The 16,802-nt window shown below is 39.1% G+C and overlaps 2 protein-coding genes and 1 long non-coding RNA gene across 3 annotated transcripts; 2 read left to right on the top strand and 1 right to left on the bottom strand.

The window, feature by feature from the left end:
- LOC104780310 (serine/threonine-protein kinase D6PKL2-like) lies at positions 6,709-10,811 on the top strand. The gene is made up of 3 exons (XM_010504811.2): positions 6,709-7,544; positions 9,845-10,278; positions 10,405-10,811. Exons 1-3 carry the CDS (start codon positions 6,994-6,996, stop codon positions 10,779-10,781), a joined length of 1,362 nt encoding a protein of 453 aa, XP_010503113.1. The 5' UTR covers positions 6,709-6,993; the 3' UTR covers positions 10,782-10,811.
- Positions 11,495-12,544, top strand: LOC109132673. Its single transcript, XR_002037686.1, has 3 exons — positions 11,495-11,609; positions 11,729-11,792; positions 12,357-12,544. It is a non-coding gene; the product is annotated as an uncharacterized LOC109132673 (long non-coding RNA).
- LOC109132671 (uncharacterized mitochondrial protein AtMg00810-like) lies at positions 12,716-16,372 on the bottom strand. Its single transcript, XM_019244619.1, has 2 exons — positions 16,260-16,372; positions 12,716-15,969 (listed from the first exon to the last, which is right to left on the bottom strand). The coding sequence occupies exon 2, from the start codon at positions 14,390-14,392 to the stop codon at positions 13,553-13,555; it is 840 nt and encodes a 279-aa protein (XP_019100164.1). The 5' UTR covers positions 14,393-15,969; positions 16,260-16,372; the 3' UTR covers positions 12,716-13,552.

Here is a 16,802-nt window from a genome sequence, read left to right as displayed (position 1 = left end):
TGGAGAGAAAGAACTCAAATTGAGTTTTCCAGAGTAGGTAGTTGGTGGAAGTGAGTTTTAGTGTGACACATTGCGAGATGCTTAAGGAGGAAGCAGCAACCGGAACAAGTGTAGATGAAAGAGTAGAAGTAGTAGATGAAACAAGAGTAGGATCAAGAACCATAAGCTCTGATACCATGAAAGATCTTTCAAGATCTTGATTAAAGCTTGAAGAAGATAATGGTGAAAAACCTTTATTCAACTTAAGAGCAAAGATTACATCTACACTTGTTTTATATAGGCAAAAGGCATAAGACATAACGCATGAGCTGTCATAAGCGACATATGACTAACTGCCTAAGGCATCTTGTGATAGGAGACAATCATACTGTTATTCAGCTTGATTTGGGGAGCAGGCTTGACTGTATTGTTCAGCTTGATTTGAGGGACAGACTTAGCCGTACGAACGTCATAGTGTTGCAGAGATCCTCTGTCTTGATGCAGAGTTTGTAGTACAGTCGTTGTGGACTTCGTGTTGTTCATAAGGCCCACTTCTCTTCCCTTGTTGAGATCGACTATAGCAGGCCCATTACTGGTTTGAGTAATGCAGAGCAAAACCTCAGTTGGAGATTGCTACTAGTGTTAATCGATTTAACACTTTTTATGTTTTGAATTAGAGAACTACTAGTGTTAATCGATTCCTGGTTGATGATGCTATTAAAATGGATTCTCTTTGTTTTTGTAAACTTGATTATGTATTTTGGAAAGAAGACGGTATATGGATGCTTACTACCTTATAATTAGCTTCACCAAGGTGCAAGAAAGGTCCATCTTATCTCTCGTAACTTCAGGTATCATCTATTTTGCCCTCTTCGGTGTCGAGGTTCTCTTCTTTAACTGGTTTCTTTGGTCTCTTTTTTTTGTTTGGTAGAACAGAGGGAGTATAAACTCCCTTTATTTATTAAAAAAAAACTGAAATCAAATACAAACATTCCGAGATATTGCATATCCACTTGCATCTTGCGACACAAGCTCTGCAACACAAGCCGGACAAGAATAAAAAAAAAAACCTAAAGGTAATTGAAAAGCATAGTTAGCTAAGCTGTCAGGAAGACGGTTAGCCTCCCTATGCACATGCGAAATGTGGACTACTCAGTCCCTTGATATGAAGCCATGGCACAACTGCACCAGGAACGACAGAGGATGAGTCTCACTGATCTCACTATCAACCTCCAAGTCCAACGGTAATACTCGTTTATCCCAAGCAACACACAGGCCATAGTAAACCCCCCCCACAACTCTGCCATTGGAGTCGTACAAACACCAATATGCAAAGAAAAACCCGCTTGTTTGTTACCTGACTCATCTCTCAAAACTCCACCTGCAGCCTCAATCCCTGGATTACCTTTTGAAGCACCATTTGTGTTCATCTTCCACCACCCACTCCCCGGACAAACCCAACCTATCAATCGTTCCTCCCTCTCTGGAACCCGTATTAGTTTCTACTTGGCTCGGTGAACTGACCCTATCTCCATAGCCCAGTCCTTGAAAAACTTCACTCTATCCCGACATTTACCCCTTACACCAAACACATTTCCACACCTCCACTTTCACCCCCACCAAATCGTAACACTGAACAATGTAGACCAGGCAACACTCCCTGATTCCTTCGTCACAAGTAAATTAGAAAAGAGCCATTCTAACAATGTCACCGAGAAAAATCGTTGTTGCTTCCTCACTGGTACAAGACATTTCCACACACCAGACATTGTCGGACAATCACGCAAAATGTTAATGATTGTTTCCTCCCCACCTTTACAAACCTCACAAACCAGTGATTCACATAAGTGGCGACGATACCTCTTCGTGTTGGACATGATCGCCTGATTTCCAACCATCCATAAGAAAACCTTCACCCGTTCTGGTACCACAACACCCCAGATATGATTCCAAAAACTCGAGAGTTGTGGACCTACAACGCACCGTCGTGTAAGCATAGCAAAGGACGATCGCACTGCAAACATTCCATTAGCACTCTCAGCCCAAGATAAACGATCCTTAGCACCAGTAAACCTGTCTAACACCACAGCCCAAAGTCTCAATCTGACCTCCTTAGAGACCCATGGTAATATATTATCCATCAACCAGCTTCTCCCATCCTCCCATAAGTCACTAACAGTGTCATTGGCTCTATCTTCTGGGACTGCAGTCTGCATTACCTCCATAATAGATTCATTCATCAACCACTTATCCTTCCAGAAACAGATCTGTCTACCATCCCCAACAGCCCATCCATGACCTGGTAGAACCACTTCTCGGATACCAACTGCCACACTCTGCCAAGTTGAAGACCAAGTGCTCCTAGGTTTCAACCATTCCACTTCTTGCAGATTCCCCACTCGATATCTGCTTCGTAAAAGACGAGACCATAAACTCTCATGGTCGTTAAGCAGTCTCCAACTGATATGATCCTCCCAAGGAGTCGACACTCTAAGGTGGTGAAAGGGATAAACTTTGCATCCAAGAGACTGTGAAGTCTAAAGTATCAAAGGATGTGGAGCGAATGGTCGCACAAGAGCTGCGGAAGACTCCTGATATACCGGTGGATCGATTCTTTGGATATTATACACCAAAAGGGATCGACAACTTGCTGGATATGACACACCAACAAGGAATGGATAGAGAGATGGATTGAGAGACGCCACAAAGATCTATGAAAGGATCTATGATAAGTCTGAACCAACCATGAACATAGATATGATGCACCATGAACATGGAGTTCCAAAAATTACAAGATATCACATCTTGAAAGAGATAAACTTCTCTGATTTTTACTCAACAACAAAACTTATTTTTTATTCATGAATTAAGCCTCATTATATAGAGGAGATACAATAATTTCCTATAACAGTCAGCAACTTGGGAATTGAAATTCAAACTCTAAAGTGCGTGCAAGAGAGAGAAACCACATAAATAAATGTTGTTTTGAGAATGGACGAAAATCTCTCTTTTCTTCTTGATTTTGGGCTGAATCCATTTTGTTGGGCTTCTCTGATGGACCAAGATTCTAGAACAATTTGGTTCGTAGCTTAATTCAATCTGGTCTGGTCAGAATCCTCCATTAAATGGGCGTTTGTCTGAATTCGCGTAAGCTGGAGATCACATGTTTGGTAAATTGCGTAACTCCTTCATCTGAACTCTGTTTGATCTGATTTTTCTTCGAGGAGTTTTGTAATTGAGCTGAGCACATTCTCCAACTGGTTTCATGCACAAATTCCTCGTGGTTGAGCAGATACGCATCAAACAATGAGCACATGTTCTGACGCTTCCCATTATCATATCACCAACCCACCTTGGCAAGCAGCGCCTTGTTCATATCACTCAATCTCTTAATACCAAGCCCCCCTTACTCCTTCGGAACACACACTCTATCCCATGATATGAGATGTTGCTTCCTCTTCTCTATAGTACTACCCCAAAGAAAGGAGCGAGAAACCTTTTCCAGTTCATCAGTGAGTGAAACCGGGAGGGAGATCACACTCATAGTATGGATCGGGATTGCTCCCAACACAGCTTTAGTAAGAGTGAGTCGACCTGAAAAGCTCAAACATCGTTTCTTCCATCCTGCAAGTTTGGATGAGACCCTCTCCAGCACATCTCCAAACGTTGCCTTATTCAACCTTTTCTGTAGGACAGGCATACCGAGATATTTTCCTAAATCAGTTGTGACTTGAATACCACTCTCCTCCGATATCAATCTTTGCTTGTCACGCGAAACATTGTGAGAAAAAAATATTTTTGACTTCTCAAGACACACTTTTCGGCCTGACGCAAGGCAAAATTTCTCTAAAATCCCTCTGATGACTCTTATCTGTGCAACTGAAGCTTCCGCGAACAGGATCAAATCATCAGCAAAACAAATGTGTGAGAGAGGAGGACCGCCTTGTGATAAACGGATAGGCTTCCACTGCTTCTCAGTTGTGGCTCGATCAATCATGTGGCACAACCGTTCCAAGCACAGAACAAACAAGTAAGGAGATAATGGGTCTCCTTGCCGCAAACCACGTGAAGGTTTAAACGGCTCTATTTTTTCGCTAATCCACAGTACTGTCATTGACGGATCAGTGACACACCTCATAATCCACTTCACCCAAATATTAGATAACCCTACAGCATTGAGCGTATCCTCGAGGAAATCCCATCTTATCCGATCATACGCCTTCTCGAGATCCAGTTTCAATAACATCCAACCCTTACGACCCTTCTTCCTCCTCATAGAGTGAACCACCTCCTGCACGATAACAATGTTATCAATGCTTAGCCGTCCAGGTATAAAGCTTCCTTGAGCTGGTCCAATCCATTTAGAGATCACTAACTTCAACCGTGTGACCATCACCTTGGTTATTATTTTAAAAATAACATTGCATAGACTGATTGGACGAAACTGTGTAATCTTCTCTAGCTTAGCTACCTTCGGGATTAAACACACCAATGCATCATTCAACCCTTGTGAAAATTCCCCTGTCTGAAAGAACTTTAACACAAAGCTCACTACTGAACCGCCAACAACATCCCAACATTTCTGGTAGAAAATAGGTTGATAACCATCCGGACCAGGCGCCTTGTAGGTACTCATATCACGTACAGCAGACTCAACTTCAGTAGCCACAATCGGTTTGGTTAAACTAACCTTCTCCTCCCACGTTAGCGCTGGGAACCCCTCTCGTGGCAATCCTGCTACCACCTGTTCTACATCAGCTAGAGAGTACAACCTTTTATAATAATTCACAGCCAAATCTTCTAACTCATGTGAATCAGTCTGCCAAACTCCATCATCGTTCTTCAAGGCTTCAATTTGATTCCTGCGTCTTCTGATGATCGTAGAGGTATGAAAGACCACTCTTGACTTTTTTATTTTTTTTTTTGGTTATATCAAGACCGTATATGGATGTGAATACAAGTTCTGTGTAGTTTGCTAATCGGTCTTTACTCTAATCAAATCATCAAATGTACTTGGGTTCTTTCTTCTTTTCATAAGCATTCATATATAGTTTTCGAAAGGTAGGTTTATTCATGTTTTCGCCGATGATGTAAAGCGTTGTAAACTTTCATGTTTTGTTTGTTTTAGTTCTTATGCAATTTATGTTGTGTTGTAGTTTCTATGACAAGTTAGGTCTCATGTTTCAGTACATTGTTGATTTGTAATGACAAGTTACTCTTGAGCTTATGCCTTATGGTAGGATTATATAGTTGTATACAGTAGTATTACACATATTAAAACAGAATGGTCTTTAAAGTTTCTGAAGAAGAGAAATATAAGGCCCATGGTTTGCAACATATCATAGCCCATTTTTAAAAAAGATTTCACAACTTCATTAGCCGAAAAGAAAAAAAGTTAGTACCCAAAATTAGGCGGCCGGTCAGAACCATGGGTATGATTATAAACATGGACGACATGGAGTGATTAGACGGCACGAGGATACGGTGGTCGGGACAGCGTATCTCATGACGTTTAATTTTCAATTCATATTTATGTTATTAACCGCATTTATAAAAATGGTGTTGGTCATTGTTTTGAATGTCTGAAAGTTACGAATGAATTAGAACTTCCTTAATTTACTTGTATTTTTTCGGTATGACTAGAATCCTTCCAGTTTGAGACAAATGTTACAAATTGGTATCAGAAGTTCAGAACCATACTCGATGAAACTAAAATTTCGCTAAGCATGTAAATAATTTATTAAAAATGAAAAACAATTTAGGTTTACTATCAATAATTATCAACCTAGACAAATGGTCCCATGGCAAAATATAGAAGTACTCAATATTAACCACAATTTTTTGGTCCATCCACTCGACCATCAAAAGATAATACGAAGTTATGACGATTTTGTTAGTTCTTTTTTACTGAATGCAAAAGAAGAAAGGTAAAAACAAATTGTGACCACGGAGTTAGAAAAGACACTTAACACTAGAAGTCTTTCACAAGAAACCTAAGAATCAGCTGTCAATGGTGTAGAGCTTCAAACCCTAGCTCACATTTTCTCCCTGCAAAAAGTGAGAGCGATTCTTCGCCCATGAGTTAGAACCTCACAAGCCAAATTATGCCAACAGTGTGTGCTCCCTCTACCAAATTCATAACCAAAGTCGGCTAGGGCAGAACAAGGTTAGAAACAAATACCACCATACCGAAAGCCATTAGCCTTACAAGCTCCTCCAACAGCACCATGTTAACGCAAGTAAGAGGCTGATACGCAAAGCAAAGCTTACTTCTACCGTGATGTAACATAACCGAGCTTGAACCAAATGCAACAACAATGAAACCGGTCTTGACTTGAATAAATTTATTTTCCAATGATATGATTTTCAAAGGCCGAGCGACCACAAACCCGAGGTTCGTACAATAGGGACTGGAGTTCACAATACACATTGTACACGGACTCCTTGTCTAGGTTGTCCTTGTGCTTTGGTGACAATGTTCAAAAGACAGTGTTTAGATCTTTTTTTATTTGCACAAAAAAATATATATATATATATTTTAAAAATAATATAATATTGTACCATACGAAAAAATTATAATAATCACAATTTAAAATAGAACAAACACAAAAATATGTATATGTCCTTATCTTTATCCCGTAGGGGCCTAGTTTATAATGTCTCTTTGTTTCTCTCTTTTGAAACAATTGCAACAACAAAGATCTTAAAATCCTCTCAAATAATTCCCTAATTATTGTCTACTTACACATAAATAAAACATATCAATACAGTGTCATCATCATTTCCTAACCATCGATATGCATTATAAAAAAAAAATTGCTTTAAAAATAAGCAAATAAGGTAACGAGTCATACCTAAACCCTTAAATTACAACTTATGCCATCGTCTTTTGTAATCTTCTTTTGATTCTATTTTTTCTCATCCCCAAAAAGGCAAAATCTCACAGTTACTTCTCTCTCTCTCTCTCTCTTCTTCTCTTTCTCTCTTTCGTCGTCACTGTGAGTAGATCGGAAAATGGAACCATGGATTGACGATTTAGCCGACGATTTACAGAGTGTGAGTTTCACATCAGCGGGAACCACCGTGAATCGAAGCACAAGCTCCGGTTCTCGCTCCTCCTCCTCCGCCGCAGCTCTAACACCAGCACCATCAGCTCACGGTTCATTCTCATCCTCGAAACTCCCCCCTTCACTCCGATCGTCTCTCTCACTCTCCGATCTCAGATTCCGTCTCCGTCTCGGTTCCGGAGACATCGGTTCGGTTTTCTTAGCCGAATTCAAATCCCTAACCGCCGTAAACGTAACGGAAACCACCGCCGTTAAATTACCTCTGTTGGCAGCGAAGGTTATGGATAAAAAGGAGCTCGCGAGCCGGAGCAAAGAAGGTAGAGCTAAGACAGAGAGAGAGATACTCGAGTCTCTTGATCATCCGTTTCTTCCGACGCTTTACGCCGCCATTGATTCGCCGAAATGGCTCTGTTTGTTAACGGAGTTTTGTCCCGGCGGTGACCTTCATGTTCTCCGTCAAAAACAGACTTATAAACGTTTCCATGAATCCGCCGTCAGGTAACATTTCCGTTAAGTGAATTAATTTAAAAATATTCAGTTTCTAAATATATATATTGAAAAGTGGGAAGCAATTATTATGAAGAAGTGAATAATAATATAAAAAAGCTGATGAAATCAGGGGGAAGTGGGACTCTCGTCCAGCTGGCGAATTGTCTCGTAGTTAACACTTCAACACTCATAACTGAATTTATGGTTCCGTTAATTAATCACTAATTTATTGCCTTTTTAACGGTAATTATATCGTAATTATCATAAATCTTTAGATATATAAAGTAAATTATACTTAATCGATTTCCGTAATTTCGTCAATATTTTTTGGCAGTTTTCAATAATTAGCTTATATTTACATTTTGTAGATTTGTTGTTGGAATATGTTATTTATTGATTGATGTGCTTATATTTTCTTAAGACTAGACTAGAAAAGTCTATTTAGACCACACAAAAAGGGACTAAAAAGTGTATTTTTAAATTAAAAGTTTAAAACCATAGAGAGGCCATTTATTTGTACTATATATGTAGTTTTTTAAGGGCAATTATAGACTAATTATGACATAGGCCCGTTAAGGTTGTTACTTGTTATAATTATCTTAGTGAAAATCACACACAATCGATGTTTTTATTTCCGTAATTTTGGCAGTTTTCACTAAACGCTAGCTTATAAATTTGTAATGGTTTTTTTTTTTCCAGATTTTTGTTATTGGAATATATTTATTTATTGATTGATGTGCTCGATAATGCTCTTTTTTTTTAATATAAACTAGAAAAAGTCTATTTACGCCACACAAAAAAGGGACTAGAAAGTGTATTTTAATTTTAAACCAATAGAGTGGCTATTTTATTTATTCTATGTACGCAGATGTACGCACGATTAACAAAAGTGTGCATCTTACTTAACTGTGTGCGTATAGCGTACTAGCGTAGGGCAGCATAATTTAAGTAGTTGCAATCTGGTGCGATGCTTAAAAATAAAAAGTCAAAACGAGTGGGGTTTGACTTCGCTCTCGAAACAAATCATTTAAGACACGTGTAAGTTTTGTGGTGGAACCCAGGTGATTGAATTAAATCACGTAGCATGCCGTGGATGGGAACAAAAAAATGAATAGTATTTTTTTTTTTTTTGTAGTTGGGCATGTGGTTACAGTACAAGCACATCCCAACTATTAAAACCGGTGGTTATTTTGAATTATATTTTGTCAAATGATCTTAATGAGTTGGTCCTACAAATTAAGATGAAATTTTTGGAAAATTATGAAACTTTGTTTTGAAAAGTAGTTGTGGCTTAGAGTCGATGGTATAGTGCGGTCTGGTAGTAGATGAAGTTATATCATTGTTTGTTAGTTGAGGTTAGCCACTTATTTATCCCTTTATGGACCAATTTTTGTATCACGTGATAATTACTAGAAAACCGGATCTTGTTCTTCTTCTTGGTAGATGTTTAGATCTGATTTGTTTTGTGTTCTTAAGTTATATTGTCAGATTGACTAGTGTAGTAGTTTACACGTTAACGATTCTAAAACTGAAGTCAAGGTTAAGTTACATCTAAATTGTTATGTAAATGAGTTTTTACAAGGTTTCCTCTTTTGTGTTAAAGTAAAATGATTGAAAATTGGGTCCAAAACATGTAGTCGAATCTTTTATCATGATTTGTAGGGATTCCTTAATATATATCTATATTTTTAAGGTTGTCCTACAAAAAAAAACTCAAGGTCCCATTTCTCTCCACTCAGCTGCATTTTACATTAGACTGGGTTATTTCCTTTCAATGAACTCAATTAGATTCTGGTTTTTTTCTTTAAAAGATATAGAGAACAATGGCTCTACGGAAATGGATATATGAACCGAATAAGTGGCGGGTTTTATCATTTGTGTGAACTTGTTCTTAGAATTTTGCCTGTTGTACAGTTTTTTCTCTGTTTTTGTGTGGAGTATGTTTGTGATTGTGGACCCGTGAAGGACAAAAAGGGTCGGCTAGAGGAATCTTGGGGTAATGTCTTAGCACCAGAAACTCTCTATTAGACAAAAGAGTTCGTTAAGCCAACCAACCTTGTAGGTCCATTTTTGTTCCTTGTGTATAGTGACATCAAACCCAAAAACATCATCTTCTTGTCCCCAAATCCAACAAATGCTGTTTTGTCACATTAACTAAAATCGTAACCAAAAAATTCCAAACAAAACTCTTGTTTAAAATTATTGCAAAATCTCAATTATTCGTTTTGTCCTCACTTCCATGTTTTCTTCTCTTTGTCTCTCTTCTTTTCACATTATACTAATCTCAACATCTCTTAACTATTTTTCAGATTCTATGTATCGGAAGTGATCGTGGCTATTGAATATCTTCACATGTTGGGGATTGTTTACCGCGATTTAAAGCCTGAGAACGTGTTGGTTCGATCAGATGGTCACATCATGCTAACCGATTTTGATCTCTCCTTAAAATGTGATGAATCGACTTCCACACCACAGATAGTGCTGAACCGGAACAACCTTCCTAATGGCTCGTCTGACCAGAATGAGAACCAAGGCATGGACCATCATCAAACCACATCGTCCTCTTGCATGATCCCTAACTGTATTGTCCCTGCTGTCTCTTGTTTCCACCCGAGAATCCGAAGGCGCAAGAAGAAAACTGATCACCGTAACAACGGTCCTGAGCTTGTGGCTGAGCCTGTGGACGTCCGGTCCATGTCCTTTGTTGGAACGCATGAGTACTTGGCTCCTGAGATTGTTTCAGGTATTCTTCAAATCTACCTCATTCTCAACTCCCCTGTTTTTGCTTTTTTGTTTAGAACATACCAAATCCTTTAAAAGAATGCCCAAGCTCTCCTAACATGAGTGAAACATAAAATGTGGATGGCAGGAGAAGGGCATGGGAGTGCGGTGGACTGGTGGACATTGGGGATATTCATGTTCGAGTTGTTCTACGGAACGACGCCATTCAAAGGGATGGACCACGAGTTAACTCTTGCGAACATCGTGGCTCGAGCCCTCGAATTCCCAAAAGAGCCAACGATTCCAAGCGCGGCCAAGGATCTGATCTCTCAGCTACTGGTCAAGGACCCAAGCCGACGGTTAGGATCATCTCTCGGGGCAACGGCCGTGAAACGCCACCCATTTTTCCAAGGAGTGAATTGGGCATTGCTCATGTGTACTCGTCCTCCTTTTCTTCCTCCGCCTTTTCGCAAAGACCTTTTGTCAGACGACATTTGTCCGGAAACCCATGTAGACTATTATTAATATCTTAATTAGCACTACGTAATTAATCAATTTCTTCAGTTACTACTACAGTACTAGTATAGTTACACTTCATGAAATAAGAATTAGCAGAAATGCATTTATTAATTGTTTAATATAGTTGTTTTTCATAAAACGAAAAACCTAGTACTGTAGTTTGTAGTTAGTAGAAATGCATTTCAATAGAAGTTTAGATGTTTTTTTTGTCAGAAAGTTTAGATATTTTCATCATATAATTTTGACATGCAAATGGAAACGCACGTAGCACGTTATTGTGTCAACTAATTTACACATATTAAAAAACAATTAAATTTTCTGTTTTGCTGTTCATTAATATATATTTTTATTTGATATATGCAATTAATAAGCTAAAACTCAGAAATAAAATTAGAAAATTGTTTGCATAGTAAATACAAAAGGATAAGTAATACTTATCAACTAAAAAATAACTCTAAAACAACAACTAAAAAAAATGGAAGGAATATTTTGTTTGAAAAAAAGCTAGATAAGATATTTAGAGCATCTCCATTGGTTGCATTGCATTTAAGCAAAGTTGTTAGCTTAAAAAGCTAAAAAAATAAATCAGAAATCCTAATTAGCTAACAATCGATCTTTACCTTAGACATTTTAGGAACAATGCTTAGCTAACACGTGTCAGCTTCTGAGTAAAATTTTATGAGAAAAAGAAAAAAAAAAGCGGTATTTTTTTTTATCCCTGTCGTCTTTACTCTTTTCGTCATCGAAGAATAGTTTCATCTTGATTGAGGAAGAAACTCGACATACATCCATCGACGATTCGGGAAACCCAAGCAGCAGTCTAATCTTAACGAGGTATGATCCAATTTCTACACTTCTCTCTGTTTAGTCGATTGGGAATTGTTTAGTCGATTGGGAATTCTTGATCCCCTCTTAAACTAAGATAGATTCACACGTTTTTTTCTTCTCCAAAGCCGAGATTCGCATTTCGGCTTTTCATTTGGAGGTACTCTTCACAGTCACTTGGCTCCACCGTTGGTAAGGCCTCTTCCTGTTACAAATAGCGTTTTCAGCTTGTAGCATTTGTGATGACTTTTGAATCAAAAGTTTTGATTTTGGTGTGTAAATGGTTTAGGTTGTAACTGTGAAAGTAGAATGTAGAATTGAGGTTTGAATCTGATATTGTGTGTATATGAGATGAATCCTTTGTGTTTGGTAGTACTCATTCATTGTCTTTGTTAGTGACTATAGCCGTTTGTTGTTTTTGAATATAGCCGTTTGTTGTTTATGGAGTGGGTTCTATCTCCAAAATACTACAGTTTTAGATGTGCTTATTTTGACCATATTAGGATTTGGTTATGTCTTTTGGATCAATTATTTTAGTTTTGGATTCAGACTCAAACATTCGATTTTAACAATGAGCTTATTTTGGTGCTTGGATTATACCTCGTGATCTCCTCTTTTACCTTAAATATTCTACCTTTAATTGATATGTCTTCGTTGTTACCAAATTACAGTATTCAGTTTGCTTTAGCTCTTGCTCTGTCGCCTCTGCACTTTACCCAACAAAAGAATTTATTTGGGTATTGATTTCCTTAACAGGATATTTTGATGAACCGTAGCATCAAGGATGCTCTTATTGCAGAGTAAAAGTTCTTTCTTAGTCGCCCTGTAAGACTGCTTCATTCTTTCTATTTGCTTTCTCAGTGTTACATTGACTGATCTGACACAGGATTATTGGTATAGCTGTCCACTAGCTTAAAATCGGTCTCACTGATCGTTTGGGTGTTTTTACTTGTCTTTTAAACATAATCGGTGTGGAGCTTACTCTTCTTGTCTTTTAAACATAATCGGTGTGGAGCTTAGTCTTCCTTCTCCTTGTTTCACAAACACGCCTTCTTTCTCTTCCTTCTCCTTTAACCACCAACCAAAAACTTGACTATGGAACCATTTAGTGAAACTTCTGGTTTTATGGATCTTTTAACTAGTCAAACCACAACCAACAATTTAAATTAAGGACCACAATTTTAGATACTACAAATGGACCATAAAATAGAATGTTTTTTAAGAAATTTGTTAACTTCACTTTTATTCACTTTTATTCAAAATTAATATTTTTAGCAATTTTGCTTAAATGCAACCAATGAAGATGCTCTTATGGCAGCTGCAAAAACCCCAAAGCCCCAAAACAAACAAAAATTCAAAACTAATGCAAACTTGAACAAGACGAAGAAGGCTGGAAAATTTGTGATAATCTTATTCATGTGTAGCCTTTACATTATATAGCAAACCTAGATGCAGGAAAAGGAAACTAAGAATATACAGACTATGTAGAGATGGTAGTCGAATATACAAGTAGTAAATGAGATATGAGAGAGAAGAATACTAAGCTGAGAGTGCTAAGCTTAACACCCCCACTCAAGTTGGAGCATGGGGATTTCTAATGCCCAACTTGCAGAGCATTGATTGAAAAGGACCACAACCAAGTGCCTTGGTGAGCACATCGGCGAGCTGCTCCGTAGTATGAACTTTCTTGGTGCAGATCACACCATCCAGAATAGCATTACGAACGTTGTGACAATCAACTTCTATGTGTTGTGTGCGTTCGTGAAAAACAGGATTCGCGGCTATGTGTAATGCAACTTGGCTATCACAATGTAAGGCAGTAGTTTCATGTTGTTTAACACCAAGATCAGCCAGAAGCGCACGTAGCCAAATCAACTCGTCAACGGTCTTGGACATACAACGGTACTCAGCCTCAACAGATGATCGAGACACAACTTTTTGTTTCTTCGTTTTCATGAGATGGGAGAGGTGCCGAGAGTGATAAACCAACCACTAAGAGAACATCGAGTCAGACGACACCCCGCGTAATCAGAGTCACACCACCCATGGAGTTTTAAATCACAGTCCGAGTTTAAGAAAATACCTTGCCCAGCATTTCCTTTCAAGTAGTGAACGACCCGCAACGCAGCTGTCCAGTGATCAACACGTGGTTGTTGCATAAACTGTGTGAGAATGTGGACACTATAAGCAAGGTCCGGACGAGTCGCTGCAAGATATATTAACCTCCCAACAAGACGTCTATAGCGTTGAGGATCAGCTAAGAGAGCACTCTTGCTCATGGCCAGATTATGTTGTTGTTCCATTGGAGAGTCAGCTGGTTTGGATCCAAGTAAGCCAGCTTCACTTATAATATCCAGAGCGTGCTTTCTTTGACTAAGAAAGAGTCCTTCTCGTCGACAAACAAGAGATTTCTTAAGCCGACAAACAAGAGTCTTGTCATCAGTGCGGAAACCAGGTGGCGGTGTCATATACACCTCTTCGTCAAGATCGCCATGTAAAAAGGCGTTATGTACATCCATCTGATGTAACTCCCAACCTCGAACCGAAGCAACACCGAGAAACGCACGAACAGTAGTCATTTTAATAACTGGAGAAAAGGTGTCCTTGTAATCTACTCCTTCAATCTGCTTATTCCCAAGTGCTACTAAGCGGGCTTTGTATCTTTCGATATTGCCATCAGCACGATATTTAATTCGGAAGACCCATTGACTGCCGATGACATGCTTCCCAGGAGGCAAATGCGTTAAAACCCATGTTTTAGTAATCTCAAGAGCATCGACCTCCTTACGCATAGCATCTCTCCACACTTTCTCAGCGACGGCAACCCGAAAGAATCTGGGTTCAACACCAGCAGTAATGGAGGCTAAGAAAGCTCGATGTGAAGGAGAGAAATTTTCATAGGCAACATATTCCGAAATTGGATAGATGCAGTCGAATGGTTCTGTTTCAATATCGATTGAATTAATCTCCACACCCTTAAAACCATCGAGGGGAATTGTTTGTAGCACATAATCTTGCAACTTAGCTGGTTTGCGTTTTTCCCGGCACCCACGACCCAAATCTTCAACTCTGTTTTCATTTGCTATTTCTTCGATATCAGAAGTGGTGGTAGAAGATGAACTTTCTTTCACAGGAGAAACAACAGACGGACTAAAAAGCACAACAACTTTACCATGTTGATCAGCTGAAATCAAGTTGTCTACAGCTGGCGGTGGTGAAATCTCTGCAATCGGCAGTGGTGTGGTCTCGCCAATCAACAATGGTGTTGTCTCTGCAACTGGCAGTGAGGAGGTCTCTGCAACTGGCAGTGAGGAGGTCTCTGCAACCGGTGTAACCTCTGTTGCAAAATCATTAAATAAATCCCATCAACGACATCACATGGTTCTCCATCGCCAAGTGACGGAATTTGGAAAGGAAATGTGACTTCAACAAACACAACATCTCAAGAGGAGAATATATGTTTTGTATCAAGATCAAATAAATTCCAACCCTTTTTACCATATGGATATCCAACAAAAATGCAACGCCGGCTTCTAGAACTGAATTTATCATTGTTCCTTTTCTGGTTATGTGCGAAAGCCAAACAACCAAAAACACGCAAGTTGTCATACGACGGAGGTGAACCATATAGAAATTCATATGGCGTTTTTCCATTCAAAACACTTGACGGAGTTATGTTAATGAGATATGTTGCAGTAAGGATCGTTTCTCCCCAAAATTTAACAGGTAGAGAGGATTGAAAGAGAAGAGCACGAGCTACATTTAAAATGTGACGATGCTTACGTTCAACTCTTCCATTTTGTTGTGGAGTTCCAACACAAGATGTCTGATGCAAAATTCCCTTTTCTCGAAATTCAGCCGAGAGACATGTAAATTCTATGCCGTTATCACTTCTTACTATCTTGATATTCTTCTCAAATTTTCGCAAAACAAATGCCATAAAATATCTGAGAGTTTGACCGACTTGTCTTTTATCATGAAGAAGATAAACCCATAAGCCACGAGAATGATCGTCGACGATTGTCAAAAAGTAGTAAGAATTACACATTGTTGGAGTTCTGTAAGGCCCCCATAAGTCACAATGAATCATATCAAAAATCCCATTACTTTTATTATCACTTGAATGAAAAACATCACGACATTGTTTGGCTTGAAGACAAGTATCACAAGTCGAAAAATCTTTAACTCTAGTACCAATAGAAGGAAGCAAATCAAAAACTCGATTTGACGGGTGTCCTAGCCGTTGATGCCAAACATCTTCAGCTCCATCTTTATTCATACGTAAAGCAGTAAAAGTTGTCACACGCCGAAAGAAGTACAAGCCGTCTCGAAGCTCACCCGCGCCACTGAGGCTCTTCGTCAAACGGTCCTGAATAACACAACCCTTGTTAGCTATTTGCATAACACAATCTAACTCTGCAATCAGCGGTGACACTGAAATCAAGTTGCATCTCAAGTCTGGAACTAGCAGCACATTCCGTAGACTAAACTCAGCATCAAACCTAACTGTTCCCTTTTGCCGTGAAATAGTTTTGTTTCAATTTGGCAAACCAATTGCACACGGCAATATATACTTCAGGTCAATAAAAAAATCACTATTTCCGGTCATATGATTCGATGCACCTGTATCTAAAACCCAGTCAAGAGATTCGAGGTTACCGTTTAGACGAGGTGCAGTTCCTTGTTTCTGAACATCCAAGAGCTTGATCAATGCAGTCCACTGTTCATTAGTGAGACCAGTGTACCCAGATTTCTCTGCAGCAGCACTCGCTTCACCAGCCTCTTGTACCACTACTGCATTTTCACGAACAGCTCCTCCACGTCCACGCCCTTTGACTCCACGACCTCCTTGTCGAGATCGTTCCATCCACCACTATGGATATCCAATCGTTTGAAAACAAGTATCGGCTGTGTGACCAGTTTTCTTGCAGCTTACACATACAAGCTTTCTCTTATCTTCAGAGCCACCACTTGTTCTGCCTGTCCTCGCCACAAACGCCACTTGTGTGTTCTGTTGTTCTCTTCCGCGCATCACGGTCTGAACACGTTCCACCGATTTGATCTTTGCATAAACTTGGTTCATTGTGGGAAGAGGATCAGTGTTGATTATAGCAGAGCGCACACCTTCATACATTGTTTCTTCCAAGCCAAGAAGAAACTGGTGCACTTTTTCATCTTCACGCTTCTTCTCTGCTTCTGCTC

This window comes from Camelina sativa, chromosome 4 (assembly GCF_000633955.1).
Source record: "Camelina sativa cultivar DH55 chromosome 4, Cs, whole genome shotgun sequence".
Classification (NCBI taxonomy): domain Eukaryota; kingdom Viridiplantae; phylum Streptophyta; class Magnoliopsida; order Brassicales; family Brassicaceae; genus Camelina; species Camelina sativa.
The sequence above is the reverse complement of the archived record's forward strand: the minus strand, read 5'-3'. Positions and strand labels throughout refer to the sequence as shown.

What these genes read in the sequence shown, in the direction of transcription:
- LOC104780310 (XM_010504811.2), top strand. Translation starts at nt 6,994, where the DNA reads ATGGAACCATGGATTGACGATTTAGCCGACGATTTACAGAGTGTGAGT. An exon ending in TTCCATGAATCCGCCGTCAG is followed by an intron (nt 7,545 to 9,844) that starts GTAACATTTCCG and finishes ACTATTTTTCAG; the next exon opens with ATTCTATGTATCGGAAGTGA. An exon ending in GGCTCCTGAGATTGTTTCAG is followed by an intron (nt 10,279 to 10,404) that starts GTATTCTTCAAA and finishes TGTGGATGGCAG; the next exon opens with GAGAAGGGCATGGGAGTGCG.
- LOC109132671 (XM_019244619.1), bottom strand. Translation starts at nt 14,392, where the DNA reads ATGCGTAAGGAGGTCGATGCTCTTGAGATTACTAAAACATGGGTTTTA.